Genomic DNA, 20,853 nt, shown 5'->3' with positions numbered 1-20,853 from the left:
GTCTCTCCGTCCGGGGCGCGACTCACTCTGCGCCTCGTTCCCTCTCACCGTGTCTCCTCCGCGGTGCGCACCGGCTCCCGATCCATCCCTCCATCTCTCTCCATCTCTCTCCATCTCCATCCCCTGTCTCTCTTTTCTCCGGTCGGGCTTCCAGCGCCGTAGATAGAGGCTCTGCAATCACGTGGGTCGGGGGAGAAAAGAGAGAGAGAGAGAGAGAGAGAGAGAGAGAGAGAGAGAGAGAGAGAGAGAGAGAGAGAGAGAGAGAGAGAGAGAGAGAGAGAGCGTTCTCCTCCTCCTCCGCAGTTTGCAGTGTGTTATGTCTCAGACTCGGAGGTAGAGAGTCAGAGCTGCTAGTCTGGCGGATCTCAACCTCTGAAACAAACCCCCGGTGTCTTCTCTCATCCGTCCCCGCTTCCGTCCTCACTCTGCCCGGGTCGGTTTCTCTCTCTGGAGCCCTTGGAAGCATCTATTTATTCACCTTTCTACCCCTTTTCCTCCTCTCGACTCCGGCCAACAGTTTGGTCTCTGGGATTTGATTTTTCTATTACTATCCGGTGGTTATTTCACTCCACACAGTTCCCTTCCACCGCCGCTGCTGCCGCCGCTGCCGCTGCCGCCGCCGCCGCTGCTGCTGCTGCTGCTGCTCTGCTGCCGCTTTTACGCACCGACGCTTATTTTGGATTTGCTCATTACTGGAGAAAAACACATAAATCAGCGACGTGGATCCGTGGATGCGCCTTTTTGGCTCAAACTGGAGATGGAAATGCTGACATTGTTATTTCATTCCCTGTGGATATTGCAATGCAACACAGTGAGCGCCGACTCCATCATTCACATTGGTAAGACAACCAACCGGGGCTTCTTCTTCTTCTTCTTCTTCTTCTTTTTGGCTTTGCTGTGCAGGGCTTCGGCTGTAGGGAGAGACAAGCTGGTGGTTGCATACAGAGACGGTTTAAAAACACACAGTGTGAGCAGAGAAGCAGGTCACTGATGGGTTTGTGGAATATGGACAGATTAGTGGTGTTTAAGTTGCATTTGAAATCAGAGTTTCTGTGCATGCACTGGTTTCCAACAATCCTTTCCTCTCTGGCAAAAAAAAAAAAAAAAAAGGGAGCCGAACTCACACCTGATTATCATTCCGATCCGTGCCGGGATCATTTGTAGTGAAGAAGGAGGCTGTTGCATCCAGCCTCACGCAGCGCAGCCTGGTAGAAGTGCAAAGTGTTGCACCACATCTCCATCTATCCCTCCATCTATCCATCCATCCATCCATCCACCCAACCTTCGTTCCCTAGAGTTCATATCGATGCATATGCACAGAAAACCTGAAGCTGGCAGGAGAAAGTGGCCCAACATGGGAGTTTGAAAGGTTTTGCTTCACCCATCCATCCATCCATCCATCCATCCTCCACCCTCCCTCCCTTCCCTTCCTCTTCCTCCTCCTCCTCCTCCTCTTCCCTCTCTCCCTCGCCTAGCCTCATCCATAAGCCTGAACTTTGAATTGGACGTGAGTGAAATGTTAATCAGCTCTGCCAGGGGAAGAGATGACAAAGGGACAAACGCCGACTGTTTCAGCTCTGAAACGTCAGAAACCAAAAGCTGAGAAAAGGCGAGCAACACTTTCTGTTGCTGTCTTCCCTTTTTTTTTTTTTAATGATTTATTCCCCTGTAATATTCGTCAAGTCACTTTTTGATGGGGGGGGGGGGGGGAAACAGCGCAATCACAGCAGGATCGGAGCGGGTGTTTGAGAACAGCGCAGACTCACTGAGACACAGATCACACACGCACTTTTCACATAAACTCCCCCCCAATTTGCACTAATTCCACTCAGAGGGTCCAAGATTGGCTGCGGCAAGCAGCCGCCTGCAGTTTGGAAGAGAGCCACCCAGTTTGCCATAAGAGGAAGTAAAAACAAAAATGATCCAAGGGTTTGACATTTCAGATCTCTGCTGCGGCTCAGACCATCAAACCAGTGGCAGCACTGCGGTGGCCTGGATGGTTGAGCCCGGAGAGGGGGAGGAGGAAGCGGATAGGGTGGGTGGGTGGAGGGGGGGTCCACAGGCATTCCTCTAATTATACAAAAAGAATACAATTCCTACTTGTAATGGTTTTCCAAAAGACGCGTTATCTCCATAATGGAAATAAGTCAGGACATAACTTGTTGTGGTGGCTACAAGACTTAATAATGAAACAGTACACTGTAAAAAAATAATACAAAAATGTTGTTTTTACGGTAAAAACCAGCAGCTGTGGTTGCCAGAACTGTACCGTAATAAATACGGTGCACCTTTTTTCTAATATTATGGTAAAGTGGTAAAATGATATAGTGTTTAGTACATTTAAGAGTGAGAAAATGTGTTTTTACAAAAAATAAATGCGAAAGTTACAGTGATGGCTACAAGACTTAATAATGAAACAGTACACTGCAAAAAATAATTTTTAAAAAAAGTTTTTTTTTACGGTAAAAAACCAGCAGCTGTGGTTGCCAGAACTTTACCGTAATAAATACGGTGCACCTTTTTTCTAATATTACGGTAAAATGATATTAGCACTGTTGATTTCACTTTTAAGATTGCCATTTTATTCCATATTTTACTGTAAAAAATAAAAAGTTTTTACATCAAAAGAAATGCTGTTCTGCCATATAATTGACAAGAACATATTTTATAAATGCTGCATAAATTAAAGATTTTACCATTAAATATTACAGTAGCCTATAATTTTGTTAGAGATATGGTGTTTAGTACATTTACTACTGTAATTTCCCAGCTTGGGATAAATAAAGTATATCTATATATCTATCTAAGAGTGAGAAAATGTGTTTTTACAAAAAATAAATGCAAAAGTTACAGTGATGGCTACAAGACTTAATAAAGAAACAGTACACTGTAAAAAATAATTTAAAAAATGTTGTTTTTACGGTAAAAAACGGCAGCTGTGCTTGCCAGAACTTTACCGTAATGAATATGGTGCACCTTTTTTCAAATATAACGGTAAAATGATATTGGCACTGTTGATTTCACATTTAATTTTTTTTTTTTTAAAGATTATATTTTAACGTAAAAGTAAAACATTTTTCCATCAAAAGAAATGCTGTTTTGCCATATAATTGACAAGAAAATACTTTATAAAAGCTGCATAAATTAAAAATTTTACCATTAAATGTTTTACCATAAAATATTACAGTAGCCTATATTTTTGTTAGAGATATGGTGTTTAATACATTTAAGAGAGAGAAAATGTGTTTTTACAAAAAATAAATGCGAAAGTTACAATGGTGGCTACAAGACATAATAATGAAACAGTACACTGTAAAAAACGAAACCAAATTTTTTTTGTTTTTACGGTACAAACGGCAGCTGTGGTTGCCAGAATAATAATACGGTGCACCTTTTTTCCAATATTATGGTAAAATTATATTAGCACTGTTGATTTTACATTTAAGTTGTTTTTTTTAAAGATTATATTTTAACGTAAAAATAAAACGTTTTTCCATCAAAAGAAATGCTGTTTTGCCATATAATTGACAAGAAAATACTTTATAAAAGCTGATTAGATTAAAGATTTTTCTGTTAAATATTACAGTATATTTTTGTTAGAGATTATTTTTGTTTCAGTCTTTTACTGTCATGGTTTAGCAGTTTTTTACTGTAAAATCTACAGACTTTTGATTTTTCAAAAGACACACTGACATATTGCTTTTTAGTATCTCCATAATGGAAATAATTCAGAACATAACTTAATAATGAAACAGTAGCATTGCAAGAGATGACTCTGGACACTATGAATTGATAATGTGCTGATATTTCCTGCCACTATGTGAGAGAAATAGTCTCTCTCTTTCCTTTGTGGTGTCTGCCTAACCGAATTATCTTTAATTTCTCATCATTTATTAATTTATAAGGACAATGCACTCTAATAAACATCACTGTAAATGTGCCAGTGTTTGCCAGCTGGCTATTTTTTTTACTTTGGTGAAATGTCTGGAAACCAACAAGGAAACAGCAACACATTAATACAGTAATACATCAAAGCTCTACACTAGTGAAGGGACAACGAAGCTTCCTGAAGCATTGATTAGAAAAAGGTGTTTAAAGATATATTCAGCATATATTCATTGAGAGCAGCATATATATTTATATACATTAGTGTTGGGACAACGAAGCCTCGTGAAGCATTTTCTTTACTTACGGAGCCCAAGAGATGGCGCTCTTTGTTCAACAAAGGGCTGAAAACACACTCAATCACCACTGATGAAGCCTTTTTTTAAAGCCAAGACCGCCAAAAAAAGGCTTCAGCAATGGTGATTGAGTGTGTTTTCAGCCCTTCACTGCAAAACACATGAAGCTTACCAAGTATTTTCTTCTTCTATCTAGCAATAGTATCTTAATTATCTTGTTTCGAATATAATTTAGCTACTGAACATAGCTTCATGTGCTTATTTTAAGAACATGAAGCTATGTTGTGAATAACCTCTTCACAGGGATTTCAGTCTTGTGTAAAGACTTGTTTTTAGTATTGACATTGTGAGCTTTTTCATGCTTTTCAATCTATTCAATTGTTGAATATGGTGAGTTTTTACCTAAAATATTGGCTCCAATTGAGAGTTTCAGTTGCATGGAGTTTGAATGATATTTCAAAAGCATTTTCTACCACCAGTATCTACCCTCAGATATTGAAATGAGAAAAAATGTGCTAGTTTCAAGTATTTCTGCCTTATTTTAATGTTACTACAGTCGGGCTTTTCAAGCCACAATTGCTTGAAATAAGTATTTTTGGACTTATTTTAAGACATCATTGTTTTTCCAGTTCCTAGATATTTTTACTTAAAGAATTCTTACAAAGAAACATTTACTTACTGCACTGGCAGATAATTTGACTTGTTTCAAGCATGTATTTGCTTAATTCTAGTTATCATTATTTGAATGCATGCAGGCATGCAGAGCAGCAGTAAGCAATAAGAGAAAAATAAAATATAACAACCTAAATAGAATTCTTGATACATTTTTTTGGGAAAAAGATACTGGTTACTGAGGAAGATCATTATTTTGCAATTATATTTCAGCTACAGCCGAGGATAATTCTGGAACTGTAGAGCTGTACGGACGGACAGATGGATGGATACTTTACTGTCCCTCCAGAGAAAATCTGTGTTTATTTTCACACATGGAAACAAGGGAGAACAGTGATACAGGATTATCAGAACACAGAACAGTAAATACAACAAATACAGAGATGCCAAATAATGAGACAGGCTCGAGCATGGAGCCACTCAGACTCTGTACAGTACGAGGGTCTGTGTGGGACTCTGAGGGGTTTAACATGCTGCATTTAAACAAAGCAGCGTGGAGCCCTACTGTAAATTTACCTCTAAAGTTCTGGCTGTAAACTCCATGAGGCCAGTTTCAGTTTGATGATGATATACCAAGTAAAACTGGAGACAAGCTCAAATAGATTTAGTATCAAATGATAGAACTGGATGGAACCCTCTTATATGTTAGATTTGACACCTTTGTTCACATTTGCAAACATTTAAAATTCTTTATTGAGCATGATAGTGTTTTGAAAAGTGAAAAAAAGATTCAAAATCACATTTTATGTTGGACTAAAGGACTAAAATAGACACAAAATGACCAATAAAAGACACAAAATAACTAAAAAAGACACAACAAAAGACACAAATGACCAGAAAAGACACACAAAAGGCACAAAATTACTTACAAAGACACAAAATGACCAAAAAAGACATAAAAATGACTTTAAAAAAGACACAAAAAGACACAAAATGACTAAAAAAACACACAAAATTACCAAAAAGACACAAAATTACCAAAAAAAACGACACAAAATAACTAAAAAAGACACAACAAAAGACACAAAATTACCAAAAAAGACACAAAATTACCTTAATTGTTAAGTAAACACACAAGACACAAATAAAATGGAGTCCCACTAGAATAAAAACCAGAGTTGATGACAGGATCACACACAATCACAAGATCACATTTATGTTGGTTTTTCTTTGTTTCTTTTTGGTTCCAAATGTTTTAATCCTGTAAGTCAGAATAAAAAAACAATTATTATCAGGTCATATAGGTGAAAAAAATATACCAACATGGCATTTAAACATGTTTTAAGTGGTGAATACAGGCAGGATGGAAAGGATTAAACAATTGACTAAATAGCCCAAAACTCCATAGAGTTTAAAAATATATCCATTCAAATCCAGTTGACATGTTAGTTTCATGCAACTCAGATGACTAAAAAACTAAATATTGTGTTTGTGTTTCTTCAGGAGGATTTCATCACAGGTTGAAGGATATTCTCAAGCTTGTGGCGGTTGAATTGAAACACAAAAGTGAAAACAAGTGTTGAACCATGTTAGTTTGAATCTAGATGGCAACATCTGGCTCTTGACCAGAGAGACCAGCGGAGAACTAATATCTCATATAGAATATTAATGAAGACCCAGATGTTGATGCTGAGGTTGTCAGATCAAGAGATTCTTGGCTCACGACTCCATAATGACACAAAATCCACTCTTGACTCCACAACCTTGAATGTGGTTACAACCTCAGTTTCAACTCAGTTTCTGAACAGGAAAACCAGTGATTTTTACTTCAATGGTTGTTTCTGAGGATTCATATAGACTTGTAGAGGTAAACATATTGATTAGTGCACAAGAAAAGGTCTGGAAAAACCCTACATCATTTTGTGTAGCAAGTTTTTTTCCCCATGACCCCTAAAATGTTTTAACATAATTACAAATAACTTTTTAGTAGTGTTGGGACAACGAAGCCTCGTGAAGCATTTCCTTTATATTTTAGAAAAAGAATACCTTTTTGGGAATTACATGCCGTCCTTTTAATTGTTCTACACATATGAGTGATATACCAACCTCTTCTATGAAAAGAACTCCAAATTCCTTCACAATTACTAAATATTAGTGTTGGGACAATGAAGCTTCGTGAAGCATTTCCTTTATTTTTTGCCCCCACTAGATGGCGGTCTTGGCTTAAAACATTGTGTGTTTGCTTGCTTGCTTTTTAGAATAAATACCTTTTTGGGAATTACATGTCGTCCTTTTAATTGTTCTACACACATGAGTGATATACCGACCTCTTCTATGAAAAGAACTCCAAATTCCTTCACAATTACTAAATATTAGTGATGGGACAACGAAGCCTCGTGAAGCATTTCCTTCATGTTTTGACCCCACTAGATGGAGGTCTTGGCTTAAAAAAAAAGGCTTCATCAATGGTGATTGAGTGTGTTTTCAGCCCTTTGTCGAACAAAGAGCGCCATCTCTTGGGCTCCGTGAATATAGCAAATGCTTCACAAGGCTTCTTTGTCCCTTCACTTCTTTTTTATTAACACTAATTCTTTGACTTTATTGGAACAAAATGCACTTGATGATATAACCAGAGTGTGACCATGACTTGTGAGCAGTTTTAAAGAGTATTTTTTCCTATAAATTGTTTATTTTTTTATTTAAAGTTTTTTTTTAACAATTACAGTGGGTGGGTGTAACACATATACATAAGTCAACCTTGCAATTAATCAACATGTCCTTGTTGTCCAATAGTAGTAGCGGTGGCGTCCTCTTCCTGTCTTCTGTAATTTGTCCATTTTTCCCCATTTATCATCAAATTGTGACTCTTGAAGTCTCAGTTTGTTTATAAGTCTCTCCATCACATGAATATCTCGATGGACGGGGGGTTTTGGTCTATACCATAGTCTTGTGATTGACTTTTTACTTACTGAAATTTGAAATTTACAGTAGGGCTCCACGCTGCTTTGTTTTCTAGTCTGGATGGAGTCAACAAGTCTGGATTATTTGGAGCTTTTGGAGATTCCAGAGGGTTAAATTTTAAATTGTTAAAAAGTTTTGTACTATTCCTTGATTTACGGTAATCAAACGCATCTACAGTGATATTAAATTTTACAATTTCAATTTTACACCTTATTTCTGGTGCAGTTTGACAGTGTTTTACTGTAGTTTCTTCAAACATAAATACATTTTACAGTGTAGCTGCATAAACATACAGTAAAAACAGGTTTTTGGAGTCTTCCCTCCCTCTTCACATGGCTGATCTGTGGTTGGTTGGCTGCATCCAGAGCCTTCGTTGTTCTCCTGAACCGACTGACAGTCTGACTCTGACTGACTTGGCAGCACGACGCGACGCCCAGATAAGATGTGACAGTGTTCCAACCTCGGCCCCGAAACCTCTGCCCGAGCATCTGTCTCGTCCAGCCGCGTGGCTTTATCGTTGGTGACATATCCCTGTTTGTTTGTCCCTTTCTCTCTTGTGTTCGCTGCAGAAGATCAGTGGCAGGCCGTGGGTGGGGGCGGGTTATCTGTAAAACAGCTGATACAGATAAAAACATGGAGCTTGGACCTTCAGTCGACCTGCTGCAACCTCTGACCCACTTGCTGCATCAGTGGTGCAGAATCCTGCACCGACAGGGTTCAAGAGGGTTTTCATCTAAACCAGGGGTTCCCAAAGTGTGGTGCATGGACCCCTGGTGGTGCACGGGCTGCCACTAGGGGGTGCGCGAGATGAAAAATGTAATGGCGGTCTGATAATTTCACAATTACATTTTTTCCCCCCGCACAACAAAGATGTTTGAATCAACAATTCCTTTGTAAAATGTCAAATCAAAAACTGTAATATTAACCCCCTGGAGTCCATCTATTTATTGAAAATACATGTTTTATTTACAGTAATAACTTTATTTATATATGATATGTAGACAAGCCGAGAAAGCCAGTAAAAGTTCAATGATAGGAGCTTTCACAGTGTGACATTTATGTTTCTAGACCATTTTTAAAATGGGAATTTTCTTTCTACAATGAAAACTATTATTATTATTAATTTACATGCAAATAGACTGCTTTGTAGTTTTATTATTTATTATGTATAAATGGTACAAAAAAATGGTACATTTCAATAGAAACCTGTGTCTTTTGTTTGTATTTTCGGTTCCTGGCAGCTTTATGCTTTGTTAATTAAAATAAAATGAAAAATCTGACTGATAGCCAAGTTTGTGTGGAGAAAAAGGAGCCATGCATGTGATGTAAGGACAGACTGGAAGATGCTAAACAGAGACAGAAATTAATGCATAGGAAGTTGACAAATTTGAACCAAAATCTCCTGGACTTCAGAGGTTTAATTAATAAATAAATGTAGGCTATTCAAAATGCACTTCATCTTAAAATGATGCGTAGAAGTTATCTTCTTCCATTTTTCCAATCTGTGTTATGATGACGTTATGATAACGTTTCCCCAACTTATCTTCTTTCTGCCTCTGATCCTGAGCCTGTCATCATCCTCTTTCCTCTTAAAAGTGGAAGCTTGCGCATAACTTTATTGCATTACATTGAAACTGTGTTACAGATTAATTAAAATGCGAGGGCGCATTGATGTGATAGTGATTATTTTATTATATGTGTGTTCTGGTCATTTGAGCATGATTGAGCAGTTTGGGAACCGCTTCCCTCGAGGGAGAAAAAAACAAAAAAACAACAATAATTTTCGATGCCCATTGTCACCCTCGCGACAAATAAGGAAACAGATAAACGATGACATTTTCTCACTTGTGGTGCTGAGTCACGTGACTTGTGGTCATTGCCTTGCCCCCCTTTAGACGGTCAGATCGCTGTCACAGAGGTCAGGTCACGTCAAGTGACAGACACGATATGTTTTGATATATCTTATATAATAAATAAATAAAGAAACAGATAAACAATGACATTTTGTCACTCGTGGTGCTAAGTCATGTGACGTGTGGTCATTGCCTTGCCCCCCTTTAGACGGTCAGATCGCTGTCACAGAGGTCAGGTCACGTCAAGTGACAGACACGATATGTTTTGATATATCTTATATAATAAATAAAGAAAGAAACAGATAAACAATGACATTTTGTCACTCGTGGTGCTGAGTCATGTGACGTGTGGTCATTGCCTTGCCCCCTTTAGACGGTCAGATCGCTGTCACAGAGGTCAGGTCACGTCAAGTGACAGACACGTTATGTTTTGATATATCTTATATAATAAATAAATAAATAAAGAAACAGATAAACAATGACATTTTCTCACTTGTGGTGCTTAGTCACGTGACGTGTGATCATTGTCTTGCCCCCCTTTAGACAGTCAGATCGCTGTCACAAAGGTCAGGTCACGTCAAGTGACAGACACTTTAGGTTTTGATATATCTTGCAAGATGAAATGGCCGTCAAAGCTCTCCGGTGCGCAGTATCAAAAGAGAAGGAAAGAGGAGGAGGAGAAGTCCCAATCTTTTTTTAAATGCCGTTTTATGTGAAGACGTTTCATTTGTATTAGCTTGCTAGCTAGGTTGAAATAAAGCAACGCTAGCTTAACACAGTTAAGCACATTTTTTTAGCGCGGTTTGCACTTCCATTGTCTCTCTTGTTTCTAACTTGGTTAGCGGTCTCCAGCTGTGCTTCTTTGCGAATTGACTTGTAAGTAAATAATTATATAGAAAGAGAGGTGTATTATATAGCCTGGTTGGCACCACGGGCAAACAAAAACCGGAGTTCCAGCCTCCGTGAAACAGCAAGCGGAGCTGTTCAACATGAATAAATCTTGCCTAGGGCACCAAATGGGCTAGAGCTGGTTCTGGCCGACAGAGTTCAAGAGTCTGCAGTTTTTCATCTAAACTGATCTCAACAGCAGCTGGTTTCTCTAATTAGTCCCGCCCCCCTGTTCTTTGGTTGGATATGCACAAATCAGAGAAAACAGCTGCTGCAGGGTTTGCTTGAGACTGGAAAGAAAAGAAGTGGTGGAGGAACGTCAGTGAGTCTGATTGAAGGTCAGGGTCAGGAGCAGCTAACAGAGAAATAGGAGGGAGCAGGGCTCCAATCAATGTTGGCCTTTAATTAAATATCAGATATCAAGCTGTCAGCGAGGTGCTCTCCTCATATGACGGATGCTCTCGGGGGGGATAATAACAACATCTCTTTCCAGAGAAGACGAAGGTAAAGTCATTATGAAAAGCAGACAAATACCAGGTTGTCAGAGCTCAACAGAAGCTGCTGCAGAGTGATGAATCAGATTACAAACGTAATGAGACAATATCGAACGGCTGTTTGGAGAAAATATGACAGAAATTTGTCTTTGATGGAACTCAGTGAATAGACATATTGTTGACAAGTCTTAACCAACAACCAGAAACAGAGAAGAAAGAAAGTATAAATAAGTGTGTTTATGCAATATTAGTGGAAACACATTATATGGCTGTGTGACACCTCGTTCCACTGAAGGGGAATCTTTAAGTTACAGCATGCAATAATATTTTAGACATTTGTGAGTGTTTAGTGTTGTGGTTTGGTTGTGGTTTTTTTAGGCATTTGCCGATGTAGGTACCAGATCGGCTCGGGGTCCTTCGTCTGCTGCTGTTTACGTCACACAAAACAATACAGCAAGGCGACTCGGACAAACTAAGTAGCTTTCGACTTTTAGATGGATGGATGGTTGGATGGATGGATAGAAACACCAAAATACTCAAAGAAAAACACAAAAAGACACAAAATGACCAAAAAATACACAGAATTACCAAAAAAGACACAAAATTATTTAAAAAAGACACAAAATGACCAAAAAAGACACAAAATGACCAAAAAAGACACAAAATGACCAAAAAAGACACAAAATTACAAAAAAAGACACAATCTTTTTTAAAAAAGACACAAAATAACCAAAAAAAGACACAAAATTAGCAAAAGAGACACAAAATTATTTAAAATGACCAAAACAGTAATTAAAGGGACCTTCCACACACAACACGGTAAAGTGCCATTCATATAAAACTCACATTAAACTTTCATATCAAGGTGGGGGCCACAAAATATCGTCATTAGGGCTGTAAGTGGCCCGCGGGCCGCCAGTTTGAGACCCATGCTTTAAACACTATTGAGGAACTTATATTGGTGGGACTTGGGCTGCAGCTCCTCCTGTCCCCTGAGGGCAGGTTTCCAGGTCTGCAGGTCCTCTAAATGCCCCTCAGGCCAAGTGGATAACAAGTCACTTTTCATAAGGATCCTGAGCAGGAGAGATTACCCCGGCCCGTGAGCCAGGCAGCTGACCACGGATGATTTACGGAGCTGCTGTAGTGGCGAGCAGAAGGGGAGCCCTGCCGGTCCGTGGCCGGGCTCGAACTGCAGGAATCCAATCTGTTGAGTCTGGCAGAGAGAACCAACAGCTGGGGCCGGTTCTAGTCCTGACGCTAAATAAGACAAACTAACACAGTTAGAGAACCACGCAGAAGGCTTCCCGCACTGTCTCAGTGGAGGTTTAACCAGGCCATTTACCTGCACACACACACACACACACACACACACAGACACACACACACACACACACACACACAAAACAGACGTAAAATGACCAAAAAAAGACACAAAATAGACAAAAATGACCAAAAATGACCAAAAAAGACACAAAGAAGACACAAAAACACAGAAAAAGACACAGAAAAAGACCAAAAAAGACACAAGAAAGACACAAAAAAGACGAAAAAGACACAAAAAGACAAAAAAAGGACAAAAAAAACGTAAAAATGACCAAGAAAAGACACAAAAAACACAAAAATTACCAAAAAAGACACAAAGAAGACATAAAAACGACTAAAAAAGACACCAAAAGACACCAAAAGACACAAAAAAGACAAAAAAGACGTAAAATGACCAAGAAAAGACACAAAAAAGACACAAATGACCAAAAAAGACACAAAGAAGACACAAAAAGACCAAAAAAGACTCAAAAACGACTAAAAAAGACAAAAAAGACACAAAAAAGACAAAAAAAGACACAAGAAAGACACAAAAAGACAAAAAAAAGACAAAAAAAAAGTAAAATGACCAAGAAAAGACAAAAAGTTATTTTTTTCTATCTTGGTAAGAAACAAATAATCTTCAGGTCAGTCTGCTCGGGCCAGTTCATCGCTGCTGGCAGCTTTAATTTAACTTGTTCTAAGAGTTAATTTCTTATTTTTTAAGCGTTCAACATGCTTAGTTCTAGATTTAATAATCTTAATTTAATAAATCTTGTCAAGGTAAATTATCTGTCCATGCAGCAAGATCATTTCCCTCAGATTTACTGTTTGATCTGTAGACTAAACACCTTTTTTGCAGTGCATCACCTGCACACACACAGCACACACACACACACACACACACACACACACACACACACACACACACACACACACACACACACACACACACACACACACACACACATTCTTGTACTTCTATCTATGTGAGGACCCTCATTGGAACAGTGAATTCCCTTGCAAGGTTATAATAGTTTGGGATTTTTCATTAGTTTTAGTTTTAATTTTGTTGTGAATTTTTGTTTTCAAATCCAGTTAGTTTTAATGAGTTTTTAGAGTGAGTTTGCTAGTTTTAGTTAAGTATTTATTTTTTTCAAATGCTTTAGTTTTAGTTTAGTTTTTATTAGTTGTAGTTTTTTGTAATGGGGTATTTGTTGGGTGGGAGATTAAAAGAGGTCACAGTAAAATTTGCCTTTATTTCCTTTGTCTGATCCATCTTCATTATGTATGACAAAAAGTTGACAAAGACGAAAACGAAGGACATTTTCACTATAATTTTAGTTAGTTTTGTAACCACACAATACAGTTTCAGTTAGTAATCATTATCATGTAACCTTTAACCCTTAAAACAAAGTCTGAAATCTAAAAAAAAAAAGCCTTTAAAGAAGTGAGGACCGGCCGAAATGTCCTCACTTTGCAAAAATGTCCTCACTCTGTTGGTTAAAAACGTGTTCCGGTCCTCATTATGTAGGAAGTACAAGAACACACACACATACACACACACACACACACACACACACACACACACACACACACACACACACACACACACACACACACATACATACATACATGTCTTTGTGTAGTTGTGAGGACCACCACTTCCCCTAGCCCAACACAAAAATGTCCTCACAACTACAAATGTCCTCACAATGTTGGTATTCTGCCATGGGTTGGTCCTCACAACTATATGAAGACAAACACACACATACACATACATACATGTCTTTTATAGTTGTGAGGACCACCACTTCCCCTAGCCCAACACACACATTTCAGGGTTTACCTTCTCTGTTAGGACCTTCCCTGAAATTCATACAGATGATTAATTAAGGCCTTTAGAGGCTATCCTAGCATTTTCTTTGTGAGGACTGGAAAAAATGCCCTCACAACTACAAATGTCCTCACAATGTTGGTATTCTGCCATGGGTTGGTCCTCACAACTATATGAAGACAAACGAACACACACACACACACACACACACTCATTCAGTGGCCTGAATAAACGTGGCATTTAGCATTTAGTTTGACCCTTCGGGGCTCTGAAGACAAAGAAACGTTACTATTGCTTCACATTGCAGTGAGTCAGGTAGAGGAGATTGTGTGGGCAGATGAACAGGAACAGGAAGAGGCTCGGAGAGGAAACTGATTCACTAATAACAGGTTTGTGAAAGATGTTGGTGATACTGATCTTTTTCCTACCGGAGCTGCCAACACTGCTGATACTGAATATCTTTAAATTTGATTTATTCATGAAAAACAAGACAAGTGTGACTGATGTTCTTGTCTAAATAAAGCCTCTAAAGACTTGACACCATTATTAGACTCTGAACTTTGCTGCTCGTCCTAGATTTACAACATTTCTCATCAAGTGTGTGACTTAAATTTGTTGTTTTGATGTTTTTACATCAATAACCCATATGGTTATCAATAACCATAATCAATTGTGTGTGGAAGGTCCCTTTAATTACTTTTTTTGGTAATTTTGTGTCTTTTTTTGGCATTTTTATGTTTTTTTGATAGAATTTTGTGTCTTTTATTTTGGTAATTTTGTTTCTTTTTTTAAGTGATTAAGTTTTTTTTCAGTCATTTTGTCTCTTTTTTGGGTCATTTTTTGTCATTTTAAAATAATTTTGTGTCTTTTTTGGTAATTCTGTGTATTTTATGGTAATTTTGTGTCTTTTTTGTAATTTTGTGTCTTTTTTTTGTCATTTTGATCCTGCCCCCAGGTAATTTGAGTTTGAGACCCCTGCTCTAAAGACTTGACACCATTATTAGACTCTGAACTTTGCTGCTTGTCCTAAATTTAGAACATTTCTCATCAAGTGTGTGACTTAAATTTGTTTTGTTTTGATGTTTTTACATCAGTAGCCCTAATGTGAGTTTTATATGAATGGCACTTTACCGTGTTGTGTGTGGAAGGTCCCTTTTATTACTTTTTTTGGTAATTTTGTGTTTTTTTTATATAATTTTGTGTCTTTTATTTTTGTAATTTTGTTTCATTTTTAAGTAATTTAGTTTTTTTTTCTGTCATTTTGTGTCTTTTTTGGGTCATTTTGTGTCATTTTAAAATAATTGTGTGTCTTTTTTGGTAATTTTGTGTCTTCTTTTGTAATTTTGTGTCTTTTTTTTTTGTCATTTTGATCCTGCCCCCAGGTAATTTGAGTTTGAGACCCCTGCTCTAAAGACTTTAAATACTTTTTTGGTATATTTTTGTCTTTTTTTGGTGATTTTGTCTTTTTTTTAAATACTTTTGTCTCTTTTTTTTTTGTAATTTTGTGTCTTTTTGGGTAATTTTGTGTCTTTTTTTTATTCATTTTTTGTTTTTTTTGTTCATTTTGAGTCTATTTGTTTATTTTGAGTCTATTTGTTTACAGTGGAGTAACTTAACATATTTCATGCTCTAATGCATGTATTACAGTATAAATAGGAATACAAAAGGTTTGAAGCAATTAAAAAATAACCACTTACTGTGATTTCTTTTTTTATCAGTGCAAGAACAGCAGACCAACATTAATTGCAAGAAGTAATTTTGTGCATTTTTACACTGCACTTTTAAGATTTCATGCTCAAATGCATGTAGTTGTACTGAGGGCCACTTCAGGTGAGGGTGCGGGCCGTATGTGGCCCCCGGACCACCAGTTGCCCATCCCTGAGGTAGAGGGAGGGCTTTAAGCCTCCTCCTTGGGCCCATCGGCTGTCAATCAATCAATCAATCAATCAGTCAGTCAGTCAGTCACGGCACAGCCGGAAACTAAAAATGCGAAAGAAACGCAGAGAATTCGCGGAGAAATTAAGAGAAAAACAAACAACAAACACAACAAACAGACGCTGTAAAATGCGCTAAACTAACTGAATGTTTGTGTGATGATGAGGAGGAGAGAGGAAGGACGCGGAACATGCGGTAAGAAGCGATAAATGCTTCAAATATCATGAAATCAGGAGAATAACTTTATTTTTTCAGCTTGCTAACTTTCTGCTGCTACATCAGCAATGTATCGAGTATTGATCAGTGTCATGTTTACATGTTTGGAAACGATGTTTGTAAACATGTAAACATGACACTCATCTATGCTGCCCTACAAAGTCTAACTGCAGTAGCTACATTTTTGGTCGAAATTAAGTTATAACTAAAAATGAACTCCTTGATGTCTGTTTTATCTTGTGACAAAGTTTTAGATTTCAATTTTGCTTTATTTCAGAGAAATAATGATATAAAAACCATAAAATCCAACTTAAAACCAAAGCAGACTGCAGTAATTGCACTTACAACGGTCTGATTTGGACATATATATATATGCATACATATATATATATATATTATTTTATTTATTTATTTATTTTTTATTCACAATAACAATTTACAATATGTGCAGTATTTGCCAGGGGGTTAAGAAAGAATAACACAAACAAAATCAAATACACAGCAATTTCAAAATAAACACAGGGTAAGAAACAAAGAAATATATGTAAAATCACCAAAAATATTTTCAATTACCCCCAAAAAGATGTAAAATTACCCAAAAAATCTAGAATTACCCCCAAAAAATATGTAAAATTGCCCCCCAAAATATGTAAAATTACCAAAAAAAGATGTAAAATTCTTGTAAAATGTTGTAAAATCGTTGTAATAATACAAACACTACTTTTCTTCATAGAGTATGAAAGAAAAATGGGTATAATGATCTGTTGTAATCATAAAAAAATATATTAAAACACACAGCCAGCATGAAATAACATAGGAAATGAATGTGGGTCATTTTTGACCCATGTTGTGCATTAGAAGGTGTTTATATGTATCAAAGGGTTAAAGATGAAGAAAATACTTTATTTTATATAAATTTATACCAAATTTGAGGGCAGCAGAGCTGGAGCTGCTTTTTTCTGGGTGTAGTGGTTGTATTTCTTCTCTCTGTTCACTCACTTTTACCATCTATTCATCCAGATAAAGTGATGTGAGCTGCTGTCACATGACCACAAGCTCACACTCTGATTGGTTAACAGTTGGCAGGAATAGATTATATTAAAGTTACGCTCTTTTTGCCAAGACTTGCCTGCATGTTTGCCAGCCGGAGCCTTTTAATTCTAAGTCTGGCCAGATTACTGCTGTGTTTTACACAAGGTACTGAAACTGTGCAAAGCTTTAACCCTTTATCAGGCGAAGAACTATATTTGGTAACTTCAGCAGATATCTAAAATGAGTAAAAATTGAGTAATAAATAAAATAGTATTTCGAGAAAAAAGTTGCAAATTTACTAGATTAAAGTGGCAAATCTACAAGAAAAAAGATTTACAAGAAAAAGGTGAAAAAAAGCAACTTTTTTCTCGCAGATTCACCACTTTAATCTCATAAACTTGTTTCTTTTAGTAATTTTGTGTCTTTTTTTGTAATTTTGTGTCTTTTTTTAGTAATTTTTGTGTCTTTTTTTAGTAATTTTGTGTCTTTTTTTAGTAATTTTGTGTCATTTTGTGTCTTTTTGTGTCTTTTACTAGTCATTTTGTGTCTTTTTTTTGGACATTTTTGTGTCTTTTTTTAAGCCATTTTGTGTCTTTTTTTTAGACATGTGTCTTTTTTTAGTCATGTTGTGTCTTTTTTTAGTCATTTTGTGTCTTTTTGTGTCTTTTATAAGTCATGTTGTGTCTTTTTTTCGTCATTTTGTGTCTTTTTGTGTCTTTTTTTGGTCATGTTGTGTCTTTTTTTTGGTGATGATTTCAGTTCTGGAAAAGTCCCATGATGCATTGCGACACTCCCACATGTATTCTGATGCATTTCATTGGCCAAGAGACGGAAAATAGGTGGAAAAAACTACAAATACTACAAAACCACGTATCCTCTTTCCCGGCTTTAATGGTAGAATAACACAACAGCGCTCCAACAGGTTTTAATGGTAGAAATGAGGTAATGCTTTCCCGCCTTAAATGGGTTAACTCACAGCTACAGTGCAGTGTGTTTTCAGTTTACAAAGTGTGATTATGTTTGTGTTCTCTGCTCCTGGTTTAATTCAAAGTTTTGAAGATTTTGCATGTTAGAAGCTGCTGGTTGCTGTTTAACAGCTGCGCTGCCTCCATGGATCTTAATATCCATCATATTACTTCCAGAGGAGAATTAGTCTTGTCTATAATTGTTGGTTCCAGATGCCAAAGTGGCGGGCCGTGTAGGTAATCTCAGCAGATGCACTTTTCATTTGCATTAAGTTTGTGTTTGATGATTATTGGCTGTGTGACAGAAGGAGAAAGCTTGTGGGTTTGTAATAAAAAGCTCAGGATGGAGTTCAGCTTCCGGTGGATTCCTGCCGTTTATTTCTGTCTGCTGCTCCGTTCTTCATTGTTCCTCAGCAGGTCAGAAGTCCTGTTTCTGGGTCTTTAATTGTGCTAATAGCTCTGCTGTAGCACCATGTGGACTCTGGGGAAACGTCGTCCAGAATCCTGGATGAAATAAATCTTGTTGTTGTTCTACTTTTTGTTTTTGCAACAATTTAAAGCTCCACATTATTCATTTCACTTGTTAAATCTCCTCTGGCTCGGGATGAGTTTAAACAGAGTGAATGTGAAGACTAATTCCTCACATCAGCATCAGGAGTTGAAGATGGTGTCCATGGTAGGTAGCTGTTATTTGATGGTGTTTTGTGCGGTTTTGATAGTCCTCTGCAGTGACTTCCTGTCTGCAGCAGAACTGCTACCATACCATACATGCTGTGGTGTTTGTTGTCCATTATCCAACATGGTCTCACAGGAATCCGTGAAATAGCCACGGATTCGCTTAACTCAAAATCCGTGGAATAGCCACGGAATCACTCAAATTTCCGTGAAACTGACACGGATTTGGCTACAATGCAAGTTAATGACAGTCATATCCCGTGGCTATTCCAACATACAAAGTGATTATGTACATTCACTGAGTGAATATTTAGAAAATAAAACATATATTTCTCGCTAGAAATGTGATCAAAATCCGTCAAAATATTGATTTTTTTCACTAAAAATGAGAGAACTGTCCGCCATGTTTTTTGTTCTGACCGCCTGGACCTTGAAAGTCACGTGACTTGGAATATCCATGGAATAGCCACGGGATATGACTGTCATTAACTTGCATTGTAGCGAAATCCGTGTCAGTTTCACGGAAATTTGAGTGATTCCGTGGCTATTCCATGGATTTTAAGTTAAGCAAATCCGTGGCTATTTCACGGATTCCTGTGAGACCATGTTCCCATTATAGGTTTTCTGAGATGTTTATGCCCAAGAATTTGAAGCTGGACACTCTCTCCACCCTCTCTCCGTTGATGTGTAGTGGTGTGTGTGTGTGTCCTGTTTCTTCCTGTAATCTATGATCAGTTCTTTTGTTCACCATATGTTCCTCTGACCTCGACCACATCGTTTTTATGCCGCCATGGCCGTAAGCATTCTGTTTTCAGTCGGTCCGTTCTTCCCATACTTGTGAATATAATATCTCAGGAATACCTTGAGAGAATAACTTCATATGTGGGCCAAATGTCCACTTCAACTCAAGGATGGACTGGTTAGATTTTAGAGGATTTTGGAGGTTAAAGGTCAAAGGTCAGGGTTACTCTACTGTGACCTTATGTCTCAGGATGTCTCAGCAATGCCTTGAGGGTGTCTGTTGGTCTATTCTGGTGACTTGGCGACCTGGAAGACTTGTGATGTAACTCTAATATCTGCGGTTATACTCTACACTTATTTAAAATGAATACATAATGCGAAGAGGTTAGATGTTAATGAGACATTGCATGAAATAGAATGACATTTGCACATAATCACTTAATTATTTTTGCTGTAACATGTTCAAGTTTCCCAGAACTGCACGTTATTCATATTCAAACTGATTATTTTAAGGTTTATTCCAGAGTTTCTGTCTTTAGCATTCAGGCGGTGATTTATCTCTTTCTGTGGGAGGGAGACTTCTTCAGTGTCAGCGTAAAGTTAAATGTAAAGACAAACAATTATTTGTGTTCTTGCATTTAATTCTTCTGCAGTGTTCTGCTACATGTGTTTAAATTCTCTTGTACACTGTAAAAAAAATGTAGTTGCTTTTACAGAAAAAAACTGTCAGCTGTGGTTACCAGAATAATTCTGCAAAAAATACAGTACAAATGTAAACAACTTTACAGAAATGACAGGAAAAAAAATGAATTACTATTAAAAAAAAGACAAAATGACAGAAAAAAACCCTAAATTACTGAAAAAAGACACAAATGACCAAAAAAGATACAAAATTACTAAAAAAAGGCAGAAAAAAACTAAATTACTAAAAAAAAGACACAAAATGACTGAAAAAACTAAATTACTTAAAAAAGACACAAAATGACCAAAAAAAAGATACAAAATTACTAAAAAAAAGACGAAAAAGGCAGAAAAAAAAATAAATTACTTAAAAAAGACACAAAATGACAAAATGACAAAAAAAGACACAAAATGACTGAAAAAAGACACAAAATTACTAAAAAAATAAATTACTTAAAAAAGACACAAAATTAATGAAAA

The 20,853-nt window shown here is 37.1% G+C and overlaps 1 protein-coding gene across 2 annotated transcripts in view; it reads left to right on the top strand.

Moving 5' to 3' along the window:
- Positions 1-246: 246 nt before the first annotated feature.
- Positions 247-20,853, top strand: part of LOC131959051 (glutamate receptor ionotropic, delta-1-like) — a 784,279-nt gene continuing 763,672 nt past the window's right edge. For both annotated transcript variants that reach the window (XM_059324148.1, XM_059324147.1), the window contains exon 1: positions 247-839. In XM_059324148.1, coding sequence (XP_059180131.1) covers positions 758-839 — 82 coding nt within the window. In that variant the 5' untranslated portion in view covers positions 247-757. The remainder of the gene's footprint in view (positions 840-20,853) is intronic.

This window comes from Centropristis striata, chromosome 21 (assembly GCF_030273125.1).
Source record: "Centropristis striata isolate RG_2023a ecotype Rhode Island chromosome 21, C.striata_1.0, whole genome shotgun sequence".
Classification (NCBI taxonomy): domain Eukaryota; kingdom Metazoa; phylum Chordata; class Actinopteri; order Perciformes; family Serranidae; genus Centropristis; species Centropristis striata.
This window is presented reverse-complemented; position numbering and strand designations above follow the sequence as displayed.